At 45.8% G+C, this 19,660-nt stretch overlaps 1 protein-coding gene across 1 annotated transcript in view; it reads left to right on the top strand.

The window, feature by feature from the left end:
* The window catches only part of LOC120042780 (rab11 family-interacting protein 4A-like), a 56,948-nt gene extending 37,612 nt beyond the window's left edge, over positions 1 to 19,336 (top strand). Inside the window, exons 4-6 of the mRNA XM_038987584.1 lie at positions 17,167 to 17,348; positions 18,465 to 18,632; positions 19,198 to 19,336. Coding sequence (XP_038843512.1) covers positions 17,167 to 17,348; positions 18,465 to 18,632; positions 19,198 to 19,336 — 489 coding nt within the window. The remainder of the gene's footprint in view (positions 1 to 17,166; positions 17,349 to 18,464; positions 18,633 to 19,197) is intronic.
* Positions 19,337 to 19,660: the final 324 nt, after the last annotated feature.

Below are 19,660 nucleotides of genomic sequence, written 5' to 3' on the forward strand. Positions count from 1 at the left end.
CATTATACCTGGTCTGGGATCTGAACCCAGTAGTTCATTATAGCTGGTCTGGGATCTGAACCCTGTAGTTCATTATAGCTGGTCTGGGATCTGAACCCAGTAGTTCATTATGCCTGGTCTGGGATCTGAACCCAGTAGTTCATACTACCTGGTATGGGATCTGAACCCAGTAGTTCATTATAGCTGGTCTGGTATCTGAACCCAGTAGTTCATTATAGCTGGTCTGGGATCTGAACCCTGTAGTTCATTATAGCTGGTCTGGGATCTGAACCCAGTAGTTCGTTATGCCTGGTCTGGGATCTGAACCCAGTAGTTCATTATACCTGGTCTGGGATCTGAACCCAGTAGTTCATTATACCTGGTCTGGGATCTGAACCCAGTAGTTCATACTACCTGGTATGGGATCTGAACCCAGTAGTTCATTATAGCTGGTCTGGTATCTGAACCCAGTAGTTCATTATAGCTGGTCTGGGATCTGAACCCTGTAGTTCATTATAGCTGGTCTGGGATCTGAACCCAGTAGTTCATTATGCCTGGTCTGGGATCTGAACCCAGTAGTTCATTATACCTGGTCTGGGATCTGAACCCAGTAGTTCATACTACCTGGTATGGGATCTGAACCCAGTAGTTCATTATAGCTGGTCTGGGATCTGAACCCAGTAGTTCATTATAGCTGGTCTGGGATCTGAACCCAGTAGTTCATTATAGCTGGTCTGGGATCTGAACCCAGTAGTTCATACTACCTGGTCTGGGATCTGAACCCAGTAGTTCATTATACCTGGTCTGGGATCTGAACCCAGTAGTTCATTATAGCTGGTCTGGGATCTGAACCCTGTAGTTCATTATAGCTGGTCTGGGATCTGAACCCAGTAGTTCATTATGCCTGGTCTGGGATCTGAACCCAGTAGTTCATACTACCTGGTATGGGATCTGAACCCAGTAGTTCATTATAGCTGGTCTGGTATCTGAACCCAGTAGTTCATTATAGCTGGTCTGGGATCTGAACCCTGTAGTTCATTATAGCTGGTCTGGGATCTGAACCCAGTAGTTCGTTATGCCTGGTCTGGGATCTGAACCCAGTAGTTCATTATACCTGGTCTGGGATCTGAACCCAGTAGTTCATTATACCTGGTCTGGGATCTGAACCCAGTAGTTCATACTACCTGGTATGGGATCTGAACCCAGTAGTTCATTATAGCTGGTCTGGTATCTGAACCCAGTAGTTCATTATAGCTGGTCTGGGATCTGAACCCTGTAGTTCATTATAGCTGGTCTGGGATCTGAACCCAGTAGTTCATTATGCCTGGTCTGGGATCTGAACCCAGTAGTTCATTATACCTGGTCTGGGATCTGAACCCAGTAGTTAATTATACCTGGTCTGGGATCTGAACCCAGTAGTTCATTATAGCTGGTCTGGGATCTGAACCCTGTAGTTAATTATAGCTGGTCTGGGATCTGAACCCAGTAGTTCATTATAGCTGGTCTGGGATCTGAACCCAGTAGTTCATACTACCTGGTCTGGGATATGAACCCAGTAGTTCATTATAGCTGGTCTGGGATCTGAACCCAGTAGTTCATTATAGCTGGTCTGGGATCTGAACCCAGTAGTTCATTATACCTGGTCTGGGATCTGAACCCAGTAGTTCATTATAGCTGGTCTGGGATCTGAACCCAGTAGTTCATTATAGCTGGTCTGGGATCTGAACCCAGTAGTTCATTATACCTGGTCTGGGATCTGAACCCAGTAGTTCATTATGCCTGGTCTGGGATCTGAACCCAGTAGTTCATTATAGCTGGTCTGGGATCTGAACCCAGTAGTTCATTATGCCTGGTCTGGGATCTGAACCCAGTAGTTCATTATGCCTGGTCTGGGATCTGAACCCTGTAGTTAATTATAGCTGGTCTGGGATCTGAACCCAGTAGTTCATTATAGCTGGTCTGGGATCTGAACCCAGTAGTTCATTATGCCTGGTTTGGGATCTGAGTGGGGATTAGTTTAGTTTATTCCAGTAAACATGGCAGCTGAAAGCTGAATTGCTTATACATCAGGAAATTCAAGAAAACAAAATAAATCAATAAATGGGATACAGTACGAAGAAAGGTCAGAAGTCATGGATGGGATCAGGGTTGGTGCACAGCTTGCATTTTGGATGCTCAGCCGTGGAATATCAGTGGTCTCGAGGAGGAGGGAGGATATCAGTCACATTCAAGGAGACAGAGACAGACAGGCCAGGGAGACAGAGACAGACAGGCCAGGGAGACAGAAACAGACAGGCCAAGGAGACAGAGACAGACAAGTCAGGGAGACAGAAACAGACAGGTCAGGGAGACAGAGACAGACAGGTCAGGGAGACAGAGACAGACAGGTCAGGGAGACAGAGACAGACAGGTCAGGGAGACAGACAGGTCAGGGAGACAGAGACAGACAGGTCAGGGAGACAGACAAGTCAGGGAGACAGAAACAGACAGGTCAGGGAGACAGAGACAGGCAGGTCAGGGAGACAGAGACAGACAGGTCAGGGAGACAGATGGATCTATAGCAGCTGTTATTATGTTCATCCTGTGGTTTGTAGTGAGTGGGTTTTTACTCTTGTGAATACTGGTTGTTCTGCCCAAACCAGCACCAGGATGTACGTGCTGCTGTGCACTGGGTTTTCTCTTTCTTTATTTGTCCATAGGCTTGTACCATTTCATCAAGATAGTCTCTGAAACCATTCAGATGTGAAGGTATGAACAATGTTGGTTTCAAAATAAAGCTTGGTTAACTCAGGTGTGCCTCAATCTGGCCCATCGGCAGGTATTCTGTTTAAGTGCAGTTACATAAAGCTGCCACAAGTGGCGCCGGTGTGCCCTCCTCCACATGTTCTGAACCCCTAACACACCAGAGAGAAAGAAGGACAGGTGTGGTAGCAGTGTTTGTAGCATAGCCAGCTAACCTCTTAGATGTCTACACAGCCAGCAGTACATGTAAGTACAGCTTCACTCAGACATCACCTTCTATTGTAATGGCAGGTACAGCTTCACTCAGACATCACCTTCTATTGTAATGGCAGGTACAGCTTCACTCAGACATCACCTTCTATTGTAATGGCAGGTACAGCTTCACTCAGACATCACCTTCTATTGTAATGGCAGGTACAGCTTCACTCAGACATCACCTTCTATTGTAATGGCAGGTACAGCTTCACTCAGACATCACCTTCTATTGTAATGGCAGGTACAGCTTCACTCAGACATCACCTTCAGAATGACTTTACCTTCACCTGAATGCATCTCAGGGTTGTGTTCATTAGGAAACAAATGTAAGAAAACAGACTGAAACAGGGAGGGATCTTCCTGAATTCATCTAATAATAGACTTGGCCCAGGTGTGTACCTGTAGACTTGGCCCAGGTGTGTACCTGTAGACTTGACCCAGGTGTGTACATGTAGACTTGGCCCAGGTGTGTACCTGTAGACTTGGCCCAGGTGTGTACCTGTAGACTTGGCCCAGGTGTGTACCTGTAGACTTGGCCCAGGTGTCTACCTGTAGACTTGGCCCAGGTGTCTACCTGTAGACTTGGCCCAGGTGTCTACCTGTAGACTTGGCCCAGGTGTCTACCTGTAGACTTGGCCCAGGTGTCTACCTGTAGACTTGGCCCAGGTGTCTACCTGTAGACTTGGCCCAGGTGTCTACCTGTAGACTTGGCCCAGGTGTGTACCTGTAGACTTGGCCCAGGTGTGTACCTGTAGACTTGGCCCAGGTGTGTACCTGTAGACTTGGCCCAGGTGTGTACCTGTAGACTTGGCCCAGGTGTGTACCTGTAGACTTGGCCCAGGTGTGTACCTGTAGACTTAGCCCAGGTGTGTACCTGTACAGGTGTAAGCTCATGTGTCTCTCCCAGACAGTGTCTCTCCTCCACAGCAGCTAATCCTGACTCAAGCAGCTTGGGTCCTGCGTGTTTGCCATTGGCTTGGGGAGTAATTGGTATGCATGGCAAGACTGGATGTTCTCTCTTTCTTTCGCTCTATCTCATTTCTCTCTCTCCTTTCTCTCTCTATCTCTCTCTCTGTGTGTCTCTCTCTCTCTCTCAATTCAATTCAAAGGGCTTTATTGGCATGGAAAACATGTTTACATTGAAAAAAGCCAGTGAAATAGATAATATACAGAAGTGAAATAAACAATGAAAAAAGGAGTAGTAAACATCACACTAACAGAAGAATACAGACATTTCAAACGTCATATTTACATGTTAAAGTACAAAAGGGCAAATAAATAAACATAAATATGGGTTGTATTTACAATGTTTGCAGCAATGTTTTGCCATCACAGCTCAAATCTTGCTGCTGTGATGGCACACGGCAGCAAGATTGGGTTTGTTTTCTAATTATTTGTGGATCTGTGTAACCTGAGGGAAATATGTGTCTCTAATATGGTCATACATTTGGCAGAAGGTTAAGAAGTACAGCTCAGTTTCCACCTCATTTTGTGGGCAGTGAGCACATAGCCTGTCTTCTCTTGAGGACCAGTTTTGCCTACGGCGGCCTTTCTCAATAGCAAGGCTATGCTCACTGAGTCTGTACATAGTCAAAGCTTTCCTTAAGTTTGTGTCAGTCACAATGGTCAGGTTTTCTGCCACTGTGTACTCTCTGTTTAGGGTCAAATAGCATTCTAGTTTGCTCTGTTTTTCTTGGTGAATTCTTTCCAACTAATTTATCTTGTGGTTTCCTCATGATTTGCTTGGGTCTAATTGTGTTGCTGTCCTGGGGCTCTGTGGGGTCTGTTTGTGTTTGTGAACAGAGCCCCAGGACCAGCTTGCTTATTGGACTCTTCTCCAGGTTAATCTCTCTCTAGGTGATGGCTTTGTTATGGAAGTTTTGGGAATCGCTTCCTTTTAGGTGGTGGTAGAATTAAACGTCCCTTTTCTGGATTTTGATAATTAGCGGGTATCGGCCTAACTCTGCTCTGCATGCAGTATTTGGTGTTTAACGTTGTACACAGAGGATATTTTGCAGAATCCTGCCTGCAGAGTCTCAATTTGGTGTTTGTCCCATTTTGTGAATTCTTGGTTGGTGAGCGGACCCCAGACCTCCGTTTGTCTGTCCTACATAAATAAGGTTGTTTCTCTGTTGGTCTGTTTGTCTGTCCTTCAGTAACATAAATAAGGTTCTCTGTTGGTCTGGTCTGACATGTATCAGTATTACAGCGTGTGTGTGTTAAGGGAATACTAAAAAAGTAAATCCTAGTCCGTAGTCTTGCTACTGTCTCAGAAGTCCTGTAAAAACAAAATCCTTGTCAGTAGTCTTGCTACTGTCTTAGAAGTCCTGTAAAAACTAAATCCTAGTCAGTAGTCTTGCTACTGTCTTAGAAGTCCTATAAACACTAAATCCTAGTTGGTAGTCTTGCTACTGTCTTAGAAGTCCTGTAAACACTAAATCCTAGTTGGTAGTCTTGCTACTGTCTTAGAAGTCCTGTAAACACTAAATCCTAGTCGGTAGTCTTGCTACTGTCTTAGAAGTCCTGTAAACACTAAATCCTAGTCGGTAGTCTTGCTACTGTCTTAGGAGTCCTGTAAACACTAAATCCTAGTCAGTAGTCTTGCTACTGTCTTAGAAGTCCTGTAAACACTAAATCCTAGTTGGTAGTCTTGCTACTGTCTTAGAAGTCCTGTAAACACTAAATCCTAGTCGGTAGTCTTGCTACTGTCTTAGAAGTCCTGTAAACACTAAATCCTAGTCGGTAGTCTTGCTACTGTCTTAGAAGTCCTAAAAGTACATTTGTTTTAACCTTCATTTGACCAAGATCAAATTCTTATTTACAATGTCAATAACCAGAACGGCCTGTAGACAAGGCCTGCATGCTGGTACTTCCAGGAAGTAGTGAGCTGTGAGACTCCTCACTTCCCTATAATATAATGACTCTTTCTGTTTCCTTTACAATCATTGATTCACTTTATTGGCACAATCTTTAACAACCTGCTGTTTAGCTTCTGTGATGTTTTTTTTTTTTTTACTGCAAGAACTGACTATTCCTCTAACTCCACCCCTCTCTGTGTCTCCATGAGGATAGGCTGAAATGCTGCTAACCCCACCCCTCTCCGTGTCTCCATGAGGATAGGCTGAAATGCTGCTAACCCCACCCCTCTCCGTGTCTCCATGAGGATAGGCTGAAATGCTGCTAACCCCACCCCTCTCTGTGTCTCCATGAGGATAGGCTGAAATGCTGCTAACCCCACCCCTCTCCGTGTCTCCATGAGGATAGGCTGAAATGCTGCTAACCCCACCCCTCTCCGTGTCTCCATGAGGATAGGCTGTAATGCTGCTAACCCCACCCCTCTCCGTGTCTCCATGAGGATAGGCTGAAATGCTGCTAAACCCACCCCTCTCCGTGTCTCCATGAGGATAGGCTGAAATGCTGAAGAGTGAGGCAGGGAGAGAGCGAGATGAAAAGAAAGAGTTCAAAATGAGCGTGTGTTTTAAAATATATATTTTTTAAATTTACTTTTATTGAAGTTTTTTATTTTATTACCAATGTAGAAAAGTCTGTATACATACAGTAATTACATTAATAGACAATGATAACATATGCTAGGGCGAACAACAAATGACAGATTATACAAAGACCTTAAAAGAAACACACACATTGATTGTTTTAACAGCTTTCTTCTTAGAAGAATGTAGAATGGTCCTAATGTACAGCTTAAAATCCTTCTAGAAAACACGGAAGAGTGGTTTTTTATTAGTGAATTTACATTTATGAATATGAACATTTTGCTATTAGCACAATTAGATTTATGAGGTAAAATAGTTTTTCTTTATCCTTATTATGGTTAAGGAAACCGAGCAGCTCATTCTCCCATAACAAACAAAAGTCATCAAGAATATTAACAATTATAAAGCTATGAATATCTTTCCATAATTGTTTTACATGTAGACAAAGCCAAAATAAATGCCAAACTGTTTCTGGATGCTCAACACAAAAAGTACAGTCAATGTTAATGTCTTTTTTGAGTTTCTTCAGGTAATGATTCGCAGGGTAATACTTATGGATCATTCTGAAAGAGAACTCTTTGACCTTGTTAACAAGCAGGTATTTGTGTGGTAATAACCAGACTTTTTCCCCAACAGATATTAGTGATCAATGTATTCCAGTAACTTGTGACATAAGGAATGGATACAATCTCCCTTTGAAATAAAGCACGTATAGATCTGTTGTTCTGAGGGAGCAAGGAGAAACATATTTTCCCTATTGGAGAGTCACCTGGATTAAGCGAGGGTAGGTCCAGAAGGTGAGGTCTGGTTACACATCTAAATAACATGAGAGTTCCCGATGGAATAGCATCAAAGACTATGGCGAACTCTCTAGGTGTAACAGGGATATTGTAACGAGATAAAAATTCCTCATAATTGAGTAACAATCCTTCTGCATTAAAAAATTGACTCACCAGCAGGATATGATTATTGAACCAGTTCTTAAAACATAAAGACTTGTTTCTGTACAAAATGTCCTTATTGTTCCAAATGAAATACCTATGTGGGAAAAAGTATGTTTATATATTAACGTCCACGCTATGAATACTTGTCTATGAAAAGCAGATCATTTAGCAGGAATCTTATCAATGTTATAGTTACAAAGTAACGTAGAGATGAGCGTGTGTTGCAATGCGAGACTCAATCTAGCTGATGTCACTGCTAGAGGCCGGCCCAGCTGAACAGTTACCTAGCAACAGCCAGGAGGGAGGGAGGTGTGGCTTTAACCCGGTAACTGTTGCCGAAGCGTCGGTGTGTGTGTTCAAATTCAAACCGGCACGCTGCAGTGGCAGTGTGTGTGAGCGAGGGTGTGTTAGCTGTTCTGTTGACGGTACAGTGCTGGTGTAGTGTGTTAGCTGTTCTGTTGACGGTACAGTGCTGGTGTAGTGTGTTAGCTGGTCTGTTGACGGTACAGTGCTGGTGTAGTGTGTTAGCTGTTCTGTTGACGGTACAGTGCTGGTGTAGTGTGTTAGCTGGTCTGTTGACGGTACAGTGCTGGTGTAGTGTGTTAGCTGGTCTGTTGACGGTACAGTGCTGGTGTAGTAGTGTGTTAGCTGTTCTGTTGACGGTACAGCGCTGGTGTAGTGTGTTAGCTGGTCTGTTGACGGTACAGTGCTGGTGTAGTAGTGTGTTAGCTGGTCTGTTGACGGTACAGTGCTGGTGTAGTAGTGTGTTAGCTGGTCTGTTGACGGTACAGTGCTGGAGCGCTGGTGTACTGTGTTCGTCGCTGCTCTTCTTCTATCAAAATTTCTGTGGATTGTAATTGGAGGACTACTGTTTGGGCTGGACCTATTGGACTGTGTGTGTGTGTTCGGACCTGGCATACACACGTGTATGTGTGTGTATGAACGATCTATATTGTGACTGAACAACACACGTGCAGACAGTAATACTTAGGAGGGTGTGGACTGCCCGTATCTGGGCAGTGTGTGTGGATGTGTGTGGATGTCTGTGGAATCAGGAATGGACAGCACACTTCAGAGGAGAGGAGAGAGCCCCCCTGCAATGGACTGCACGGTAAGAGAGTGTGTCTGCATTGAGAGAGAGAGTGGTGGGGAGGAGAGAGCCCCCCTGCAATGGACTGCACGGTAAGAGAGTGTGTCTGCATTGAGAGAGAGAGTGGTGGGGAGGAGAGAGCCCCCCTGCAATGGACTGCACGGTAAGAGAGTGTGTCTGCATTGAGAGAGAGAGAGAGAGTGTGCTGCAGCAGACAAACCGTCCTTTGTTCCAACTCTGTGTCTTCTCTCTCTGTCTCTCTGTCTCTCTCTCTCTGTCTCTGTTTCTCTCTCTCTCTGTTTCTGTCGTTCTCTGTCTCTCTCTCTCTGTCTCTGTTTCTCTCTCTGTCTCTCTGTTTCTCTCTCTCTCTGTTTCTGTCGTTCTCTGTCTCTCTCTCTCTCTGTCTCTCTGTTTCTGTCTCTCTCTGTTTCTGTCGTTCTCTGTCTCTCTCTCTCTCTGTTTCTTTCGTTCTATGTCTCTCTCTCTGTTTCTCACTCTTGTTTCAAAACCACAGCAACAGTCATCGGTTTTGTCCCAAACAGCACTTTATTTCCTTTCTAGTATATAGAGCCCCGGTTAAACTTAGTGCACTATGAAGGGAATAGGGAGCCTTTTGGGATGTAGAGAAAGATGTATATGCAGATATAGATGTAGATATAGATGCAGATATAGATGCCGATATAGATGTATATGCAGATATAGATGCAGATATAGATGCAGATATAGATATAGATGTATATGCAGATATAGATGCAGATATAGATAGATGTATATGCAGATATAGATGTAGATGCAGATATAGATGTAGATGCAGATATAGATAGATGTATATGCAGATATAGATGCAGATATAGATGTATATGCAGATATAGATGTATATGCAGATATAGATGCAGATATAGATATAGATGTATATGCAGATATAGATGCAGATATAGATATAGATGTATATGCAGATATAGATGTATATGCAGATATAGATGTAGATATAGATATAGATGTATATGCAGATATAGATGTAGATGCAGATATAGATGTAGATGCAGATATAGATATAGATGGTGGAGGAAACCGGTACAAAAGTATCTATATCCACAGTAAAACAAGTCCTATATCGACATAACCTGAAAAGCCGCTTAGAAAGGAAGAAGCCACTGCAACAAAACCGCCATAAAAAAGCCAGACTATGGTTTGCAGCTGCACATGGGGACAAAGATCGTACTTTTGGGAGAAATGTCCTCTGGTCTGATGAAACAAAAATAGAACTGTTTGGCCATAATGACCATTGTTATGTTTGGAGGAAAAGGGGGGGCCTGCAAGCCGAAGAATACCATCCCAACCGTGAAGCACGGGGGTGGCAGCATCATGTTGTGGGGGTGCTTTGCTGCAAGAGGGACTGGTGCACTTCACAAAATAGATGGCAACATGAGGGAGGAAAATTATGTGGATAGATTGAAGCAACATCTCAAGACATCAGTCAGGAAGTTAAAGCTTGGTCGCAAATGGGTCTTCCAAATGGACAATGACCTCAAGCATACTTCCAAAGCTGTGGTAAAATGGCTTAAGGACAACCAAGTCAAGGTATTTGCCATCACAAAGCCCTGACCTCAATCCTATAGAAAATTTGTATTCAGAACTGAAAAAGTGTGTGTGAGCAAGGAGGACTACAAACCTGACTCAGTTACATCAGATCTGTCAGGAGGAATGGGCCAACATTCACCCAAGTTATTGTGGGAAGCTTGTGGAAGGCTACCCAAAACGTTTGACCCAAGTTAAACAATTTAAAGGCAATGCTACCAAATACTAATTGAGTGTATGTAAACTTCTGACCCACTGGGAATGTGATGAAAGACATAAAAGCTGAAATAGAATGATTTATCTACTATTATTCTGACATTTCACATTCTTAAAATAAAGTGGTGATCCTAACTGACCTAAAACAGGGAATTTTTACTAGGATTAAATGTCAGGAATTGTGAAAAACTGAGTTTAAATGGATTTAGCTAAGGTGTATGTAAACTTCCGACTTCAACTGTAAGTATGGTGATAATATGGTATAGTGAGTTTCCAGACAGCACCTAGCCCTAGTGTCCAGCTTTACTGCAGTCTACTATAAGGTGATGTACTGCGCTAAGATTTTCCACAGGTGTGTGTGTGTGTGTGTGTGTGTGTGTGTGTGTGTGTGTGTGTGTGTGTGTGTGTGTGTGTGTGTGTGTGTGTGTGTGTGTGTGTGTGTGTGTGTGTGTGTGTGTGTGTGTGTGTGTGTGTGTGTGTGTCCATTCAGTGTTCCCCACCTGTACTAAAATAACTGGATTAGTTGATCCTCTCGTTAGGCTGTTATCTGTTCATCCACTAAGAACTAAAGGGGCACTCTATTCACATGCTAAGTAGTGTGTGTGTGCGTGTGTGTGAAGGTATTAACGGCTATTTAAGCAGTAATGTCGCAGGCAGCTGTACTCCAGAAACTAGCCATTGGAGGTCAAATTGGCAACACACACGCGCGCACACATATCACGTGTGTCGACAGAGAAGATTCACTGGGTCTGTGGGAATGGGGTTTTTAGGGGCTGTCTGGTGTGTGTGTGTGTGTGTGTGTGAATGGGGTTTTTGGGGGCTGTCTGCTGTCTGCTGTGTGTGTGTGTGTGTGTGTGTGTGTGTGTGTGTGTGTGTGTGAATGGGGAGGGTGTGGTTTGTTGTAAAGGGATCTGCTGTTGGCGGTCAGCACCAGCCGCTTGGATACAGCTGAAAACGAGAGAGAGAGAGAGAGAGATGGGGTGTCAAAGAGGAGAGGACGGGTGTTTGTGGGGTGTGTGTGGCGGGGGGGGGGGGGGGGGGGAGACAAGGAGAAGAGATTGAGAGAGAGAGGAGTGGGTGGGGGTGAAGGAGTGAGGGAGAGAAAGGGAGTGAGGGAGAGAAAGGGAGTGAGGGAGAGAAAGGGAGTGAGGGAGAGAAAGGGAGTGAGTGAGAGACGGGAGTGAGGGAGAGAAAGGGAGTGAGTGAGAGAGGGGAATGAGGGAGAGAAAGGGAGTGAGTGAGAGAGGGGAATGAGGGAGAGAAAGGGAGTGAGTGAGAGAGGGGAATGAGGGAGAGAAAGGGAGTGGGGGGTTGAATGGGTTACAAAGTTTGACAGCCACCTGCTGTGAACACCTGCAGTGAACTGAGCCAGTCTAGACTGGTACTAGTGTGAATGGAAAGGATGTTCAGAACAACCTCTGACCTCTGTCCTTTACCCTCTGTCTCCCATCCTTGGTTCAGAACAACCTCTGACCTCTGTCCTTTACCCTCTGTCTCCCATCCTTGGTTCAGAACAACCTCTGACCTCTGTCCTTTACCCTCTGTCTCCCATCCTTGGTTCAGAACAACCTCTGACCTCTGTCCTTTACCCTCTGTCTCCCATCCTTGGTTCAGAACAACCTCTGACCTCTGTCCTTTACCCTCTGTCTCCCATCCTTGGTTCAGAACAACCTCTGACCTCTGTCCTTTACCCTCTGTCTCCCATCCTTGGTTCAGAACAACCTCTGACCTCTGTCCTTTACCCTCTGTCTCCCATCCTTGGTTCAGACATAAACCTCTGACCTCTGTCCTTTACCCTCTGTCTCCCATCCTTGGTTCAGACATAAACCTCTGACCTCTGTCCTTTACCCTCTGTCTCCCATCCTTGGTTCAGACATAAACCTGTGTATAATTTATGTTGAGTGAACACACACACACACACACACACACACACACACACACACACTAAAGCATTGAGCCTCCTGCATGGGAATGCTAGATACACTCCCAGTGTGTATTCCGAACATCACCCTATTCCCTTAAAAGTGCATTACTACAACCAGGTTAGAGCCTTCTGTTCCCCTCTATAGCCAGGTTAGAGCCTCTCTGGAGCCTTCTGTTCCCCTCTATAACCAGGTTAGAGCCTCTCTGGAGCCTTCTGTTCCCCTCTATAACCAGGTTAGAGCCTTCTGTTCCCCTCTATAACCAGGTTAGAGCCTTCTGTTCCCCTCTATAACCAGGTTAGAGTCTTCTGTTCCCCTCTATAACCAGGTTAGAGCCTCTCTGGAGCCTTCTGTTCCCCTCTATAACCAGGTTAGAGCCTTCTGTTCCCCTCTATAACCAGGTTAGAGCCTTCTGTTCCCCTCTATAACCAGGTTAGAGCCTCTCTGGAGCCTTCTGTTCCCCTCTATAACCAGGTTAGAGCCTCTCTGGAGCCTTCTGTTCCCCTCTATAACCAGGTTAGAGCCTTCTGTTCCCCTCTATAACCAGGTTAGAGCCTCTCTGGAGCCTTCTGTTCCCCTCTATAACCAGGTTAGAGCCTTCTGTTCCCCTCTATAACCAGGTTAGAGACTCTCTGGAGCCTTCTGTTCCCCTCTATAACCAGGTTAGAGCCTTCTGTTCCCCTCTATAACCAGGTTAGAGACTCTCTGGAGCCTTCTGTTCCCCTCTATAACCAGGTTAGAGCCTCTCTGGAGCCTTCTGTTCCCCTCTATAACCAGGTTAGAGCCTTCTGTTCCCCTCTATAACCAGGTTAGAGACTCTCTGGAGCCTTCTGTTCCCCTCTATAACCAGGTTAGAGCCTTCTGTTCCCCTCTATAACCAGGTTAGAGACTCTCTGGAGCCTTCTGTTCCCCTCTATAACCAGGTTAGAGCCTCTCTGGAGCCTTCTGTTCCCCTCTATAACCAGGTTAGAGACTCTCTGGAGCCTTCTGTTCCCCTCTACAACCAGGTTAGAGCCTTCTGTTCCCCTCTATAACCAGGTTAGAGCCTCTCTGGAGCCTTCTGTTCCCCTCTATAACCAGGTTAGAGCCTCTCTGGAGCCTTCTGTTCCCCTCTATAACCAGGTTAGAGCCTCTCTGTTCCCCTCTATAACCAGGTTAGAGCCTTCTGTTCCCCTTTATAACCAGGTTAGAGCCTCTCTGGAGCCTTCTGTTCCCCTCTATAACCAGGTTAGAGCCTCTCTGGAGCCTTCTGTTCCCCTCTATAACCAGGTTAGAGCCTCTCTGTTCCCCTCTATAACCAGGTTAGAGCCTTCTGTTCCCCTTTATAACCAGGTTAGAGCCTTCTGTTCCCCTCTATAACCAGGTTAGAGCCTCTCTGGAGCCTTCTGTTCCCCTCTATAACCAGGTTAGAGCCTCTCTGGAGCCTTCTGTTCCCCTCTATAACCAGGTTAGAGCCTTCTGTTCCCCTCTATAACCAGGTTAGAGCCTTCTGTTCCCCTCTATAACCAGGTTAGAGCCTTCTGTTCCCCTCTATAACCAGGTTAGAGCCTTCTGTTCCCCTCTATAACCAGGTTAGAGCCGTCTGTTCCCCTCTATAACCAGGTTAGAGCCTTCTGTTCCCCTCTATAACCAGGTTAGAGCCTCTCTGGAGCCTTCTGTTCCCCTCTATAACCAGGTTAGAGACTCTCTGTTCCCCTCTATAACCAGGTTAGAGCCTTCTGTTCCCCTCTATAACCAGGTTAGAGCCTTCTGTTCCCCTCTATAACCAGGTTAGAGCCTCTCTGGAGCCTTCTGTTCCCCTCTATAACCAGGTTAGAGACTCTCTGGAGCCTTCTGTTCCCCTCTATAACCAGGTTAGAGCCTCTCTGTTCCCCTCTATAACCAGGTTAGAGCCTTCTGTTCCCCTCTATAACCAGGTTAGAGCCTTCTGTTCCCCTCTATAACCAGGTTAGAGTCTTCTGTTCCCCTCTATAACCAGGTTAGAGCCTTCTGTTCCCCTTTATAACCAGGTTAGAGCCTTTTGTTCCCCTCTATAACCAGGTTAGAGCCTTCTGTTCCCCTTTATAACCAGGTTAGAGCCTTCTGTTCCCCTCTATAACCAGGTTAGAGCCTTCTGTTCCCCTCTATAACCAGGTTAGAGCCTTCTGTTCCCCTCTATAACCAGGTTAGAGCCTTCTGTCCCCCTCTATAACCAGGTTAGAGCCTTCTGTTCCCCTCTATAACCAGGTTAGAGCCTTCTGTTCCCCTCTATAACCAGGTTAGAGCCTTCTGTTCCCCTCTATAACCAGGTTAGAGCCTTCTGTTCCCCTCTATAACCAGGTTAGAGCCTTCTGTTCCCCTCTATAACCAGGTTAGAGCCTTCTGTTCCCCTCTATAACCAGGTTAGAGCCTTCTGTTCCCCTTTATAACCAGGTTAGAGCCTTCTGTTCCCCTCTATAACCAGGTTAGAGCCTTCTGTTCCCCTCTATAACCAGGTTAGAGCCTTCTGTTCCCCTCTATAACCAGGTTAGAGCCTTCTGTTCCCCTCTATAACCAGGTTAGAGCCTTCTGTTCCCCTCTATAACCTCTCAGGAGGACTGCCCTCTCGACCATTCATTACAATAACATTGATGTTCATGTTGATTCAATGTAGTGTGTGTGTGTGTGTGTCAGTGGTAGAGCAGTCTGGTGAGGCCAGACAGACGTGTATGTATTATTTACACACAATCACACACACTCCTGAACAGGAGCAGACAGATCTAGGCCAGTGGTCCAGTCACTCCCCAATGTTCTCTACTCCTGTACTCTAAAACGCCCTTCATGTCTCCTCATTATGCATTTATGTCATGTATTTTATGGAGGACCAAACATGCCATACTTACAGATAATAATAATAACTTAATGCACACATGGATACAGTGCTTTCAGAAAGCATTCATACCCTTTGACCTATTCCACATGTTGTTGTTACAGCAGGATTTCAAAATGGATTCCATTGTTGTTGTTTTTCTCACCCATCTGTTCACAATACCCCATAATGACAAAGTGAACATGTTTTTAGACATTTTAGCACATTTATCGAAAAATAAATACAGAAATATCTAATTTACTTAAGTATTCACACCCGTGAGTCAATACTTTGTAGAATTACCTTTGGCAGCGATTACAGCTGTACATTTTTCTGGGTGAGTCTCTAAGAGCTTTCCACACCTGGATTGCGCAACATTTGCCAATTTGTTCTTTTCAAAAATGTTCAAGCTCTGTCAAATTGGTTGTTTTTCATTGCTAGATAATCATTTTCATGTCTTGCCATAGCTTTTCAAGAAGATTTAAGTCAAAACTCCAGTGTATATTTGGCCTTGTGTTATAGGTTATTGTCCTGCTGAAAGGTTAATTATTCTCCCAGTGTGTGGAGGAAAGCAGACTGAACCCAGTTTTCCTCTAGGACTTGTGCTTAGCGCCATTCCATTTATTTTTATCCAAAAAAACTCCCCAGTCCTTAACGATTACAGAGAGAGAGAGAGGTCAGATACTCAACACAGACATTACCAGCCCCTAGAGAGACTGTTACAGGTCAGATAATCAACACAGACATTACCAGCCCCTAGAGAGACTGTTACAGGTCAGATAATCAACACAGACATTACCAGCCCCTAGAGAGACTGTTACAGGTCAGATAATCAACACAGACATGACCAGCCCCTAGAGAGACTGTTACAGGCCAGATACTCAACACAGACATTACCAGCCCCTAGAGAGACTGTTACAGGTCAGATAATCAACACAGACATTACTAGCCCCTAGAGAGACTGTTACAGGTCAGATAATCAACACAGACATTACCAGCCTCTAGAGAGACTGTTACAGGACAGATAATCAACACAGACATTACCAGCCCCTAGAGAGACTGTTACAGGTCAGATAATCAACACAGACATTACCAGCCCCTAGAGAGACTGTTACAGGACAGATAATCAACACAGACATTACCAGCCCCTAGAGAGACTGTTACAGGCCAGATAATCAACACAGACATTACCATCCCCTAGAGAAACTGTTACAGGTCAGATAATCAACACAGACATTACCAGCCCCTAGAGAGACTGTTTACAGGTCAGATAATCAACACAGACATTACCAGCCCCTAGAGAGACTGTTACAGGACAGATAATCAACACAGACATTACCAGCCCCTAGAGAGACTGTTACAGGTCAGATAATCAACACAGACATTACCAGCCCCTAGAGAGACTGTTACAGGACAGATAATCAACACAGACATTACCAGCCCCTAGAGAGACTGTTACAGGACAGATAATCAACACAGACATTACTAGCCCCTAGAGAGACTGTTACAGGTCAGATAATCAACACAGACATTACCAGCCCCTAGAGAGACTGTTACAGGACAGATACTCAACACAGTAACTACTCTACACATAAATCCCTTTTTAAAGGCCATGATGAGGGTGTGTGTGTGATGTTGTTAGTCTGTCAGACAGGCGTGGAGAAGACTAACAAGCGATCATTAAATCACAAGTTTACTAAAGCTGCTGTAGATATCCTTGAGCGAGAGGGAGAGGAGATGGGAGGGAGGGATGGGAGAGGAGGAGGGAGGGGGGAGAGAGAGGGAGGAAGGGAGGGGTTTCTGAGACACTCTTCTTTGCCCTACCAGTGGTCCATCACTGCCTGGGTTGTATTGAATGTGCTGGGTCACTGAGGGTGCTCTTAGCTGTGGTTACTAGACGATGGATGTTGAATGTTTCATTGTTCAGGGTCTGGAAGTTGGCCGTGTGCTCCGCCAAGACAACAACGCAGAGGAAACACTGTTCTGTCTGTCTTCAGCATGTTGAGTTGAATAACGGTGATGGTTGACTAATGTCCTCTCTCTCTCCCCCTACCCTCCCCCCTCCCCTCTATCCCCCCTCCCTCCATGCTCCCTCTCCTCCCCCTCTCTCTCGCTCCAGAATGGCGAGGCCCGACTGGGCCCTCCCATCATCATGTGTACCCGTCCATACCCAGACTGCAGTGTGGAGCAGGGGGAGTGTTGTGACATGGACAGCACCAATGAGAGCGGGGTGGGCTCTGACACCTCTGACGGGGGGCGGAGCAACGAGAAGGAGGAGGGGCTAGGCGGACTGTTCAACAAGTAAGTGTGACGTTATGATGTCACAGATTATACCGGTTATTGATTTTCAATCAGCTTTTTGCCACGATCTATCTGACCATGCCTGTAGTAGCCCCAACCTGCCATAAGCACTTCTTGTCGACTAGTTGGACTGCTATTGGCTAAGTGGAATGGGCCCTCTGATAGGCTAGGTGGAATTGGCTCCATATTGCTGTACTCCAGACAGTGTTTTCAGATGTTCTGAGTTTCTAGGGAAGAGGTATTCAAATCTTATCCAACAAGTTCCAGAGTACTGCTGGTTTTCTGTTCTACCTGATAGTTAATATCACCCACCTGGTGTCCCAGGTCTAAATCAGTCCCTGATCATTAATATCACCCACCTGGTGTCCCAGGTCTAAATCAGTCCCTGATCATTAATATCACCCACCTGGTGTCCCAGGTCTAAATCAGTCCCTGATCATTAATATCACCCACCTGGTGTCCCAGGTCTAAATCAGTCCCTGATCATTAATATCACCCACCTGGTGTCCCAGGTCTAAATCAGTCCCTGATCATTAATATCACCCACCTGGTGTCCCAGGTCTAAATCAGTCCCTGATCATTAATATCACCCACCTGGTGTCCCAGGTCTAAATCAGTCCCTGATCATTAATATCACCCACCGATGTCCCAGGTCTAAATCAGTCCCTGATTACAGGGGAGGTATGAACAAAAACAGTAGAAATGTCTTCCAGGTTCAGATGAGAATTTGAGGGGCCTAGGAGATGGGGAGTACGGTTGAGGGGCCTAGGAGATGGGGAGTACGGTTGAGGGGCCCAGGAGATGGGGAGTACGGTTGAGGGGCCCAGGAGATGGGGAGTACGGTTGAGGGGCCCAGGAGATGGGGAGTACGGTTGAGGGGCCCAGGAGATGGGGAGTACGGTTGAGGGGCCCAGGAGATGGGGAGTACGGTTGAGGGGCCCAGGAGATGGGGAGTACGGTTGAGGGGCCCAGGAGATGGGGAGTACGGTTGAGGGGCCCAGGAGATGGGGAGTACGGTTGAGGGGCCCAGGAGATGGGGAGTACGGGACCGTTTGGGACAGGGGCCATACTGATTCATACGTTGACTCATGTTCTTTGTGTTCTGATTGGCTGTAGTTCTGGCCAGCTGATTGGCTCGGCTTCTGCGTCCGTCTTCTCGGGGGAGGAGCAGTTTGAGGACTACGGAGAGGGGGAGGACGTGGACTACACTCCCAGCAGCCCTTGCCCCGACGATGACGCGCGCACCAACGTCTTCTCAGACCTCGGCTCCTCTCTGCCCTCCAGGTCAGTAGCACATAGAGGAAACTCACACAGCGAACAGTACATTCATCAATGACAGTTGGCCCCCAATGACTGACACACACTGCACACTAGAACCCTTTACATGCTACAACAACAACCGCTCTTCACCTTTCAGCCATTCATGTGTAACAGGAAGGAAACCTATTGCTCTGCTCTATTGACAGATACAAAGAACCGTGTCTAATTAGTCTCTTTCTGTCTCTCTCTCCCCCCTTGTCTCTCTGTCTCTCTTTCTCTCTCTCCCTCCCCCTTGTCTGTCTGTCTGTCTGTCTGTCTGTCTGTCTGTCTGTCTGTCTGTCTGTCTGTCTGTCTGTCTGTCTGTCTGTCTGTCTGTCTGTCTGTCTCGCTCTGTCTCGCTCTGTCTCGCTCTGTCTGTCTGTCTCGCTCTGTCTGTCTGTCTCGCTCTGTCTGTCTGTCTGTCTGTCTGTCTGTCTGTCTGTCTGTCTGTCTGTCTGTCTGTCTGTCTGTCTGTCTGTCTGTCTGTCTGTCTGTCTGTCTGTCTGTCTTGCTCTGTCTCGCTCTGTCTCCCCCCTCTCCCTCCCTGTAGTGCTGGTCAGACCCCTCTGAAGATGTGTCACCTGTACAACAGTGATGTGTTGGATGTATATTGTTCTCAGTGCTATAAGAAGGTTAACCTGCTCAACGACCTGGAGGCCAGGCTCAACAACCTCAGAGCCAACAGGTAACACACACACACACACACACACACACACACACACACACACACACACACACACACACACACACACACACAAAAGCACGCCGGGCACACATATACACTACCGTTCAAAAGTTTGGGGTCACTTAGAAATGTCCTTGTTTTTGATAGAAAAGCAAACATTTTTGTCCATTAAAATAACATCAAATTGATCAGAAATACAGTGTAGACATTGTTAATGTTGTAAATGACTATTGTAGCTGGAAACGGCAGATTTTTTAAATGGAATATCTACATAGGCGAACAGAGGCCCATTATCAGCAACCATCACTTCTGTGTTCCAATGGCACAT

This window comes from Salvelinus namaycush, unplaced genomic scaffold, assembly GCF_016432855.1.
Source record: "Salvelinus namaycush isolate Seneca unplaced genomic scaffold, SaNama_1.0 Scaffold78, whole genome shotgun sequence".
Lineage (NCBI taxonomy): Eukaryota > Metazoa > Chordata > Actinopteri > Salmoniformes > Salmonidae > Salvelinus > Salvelinus namaycush.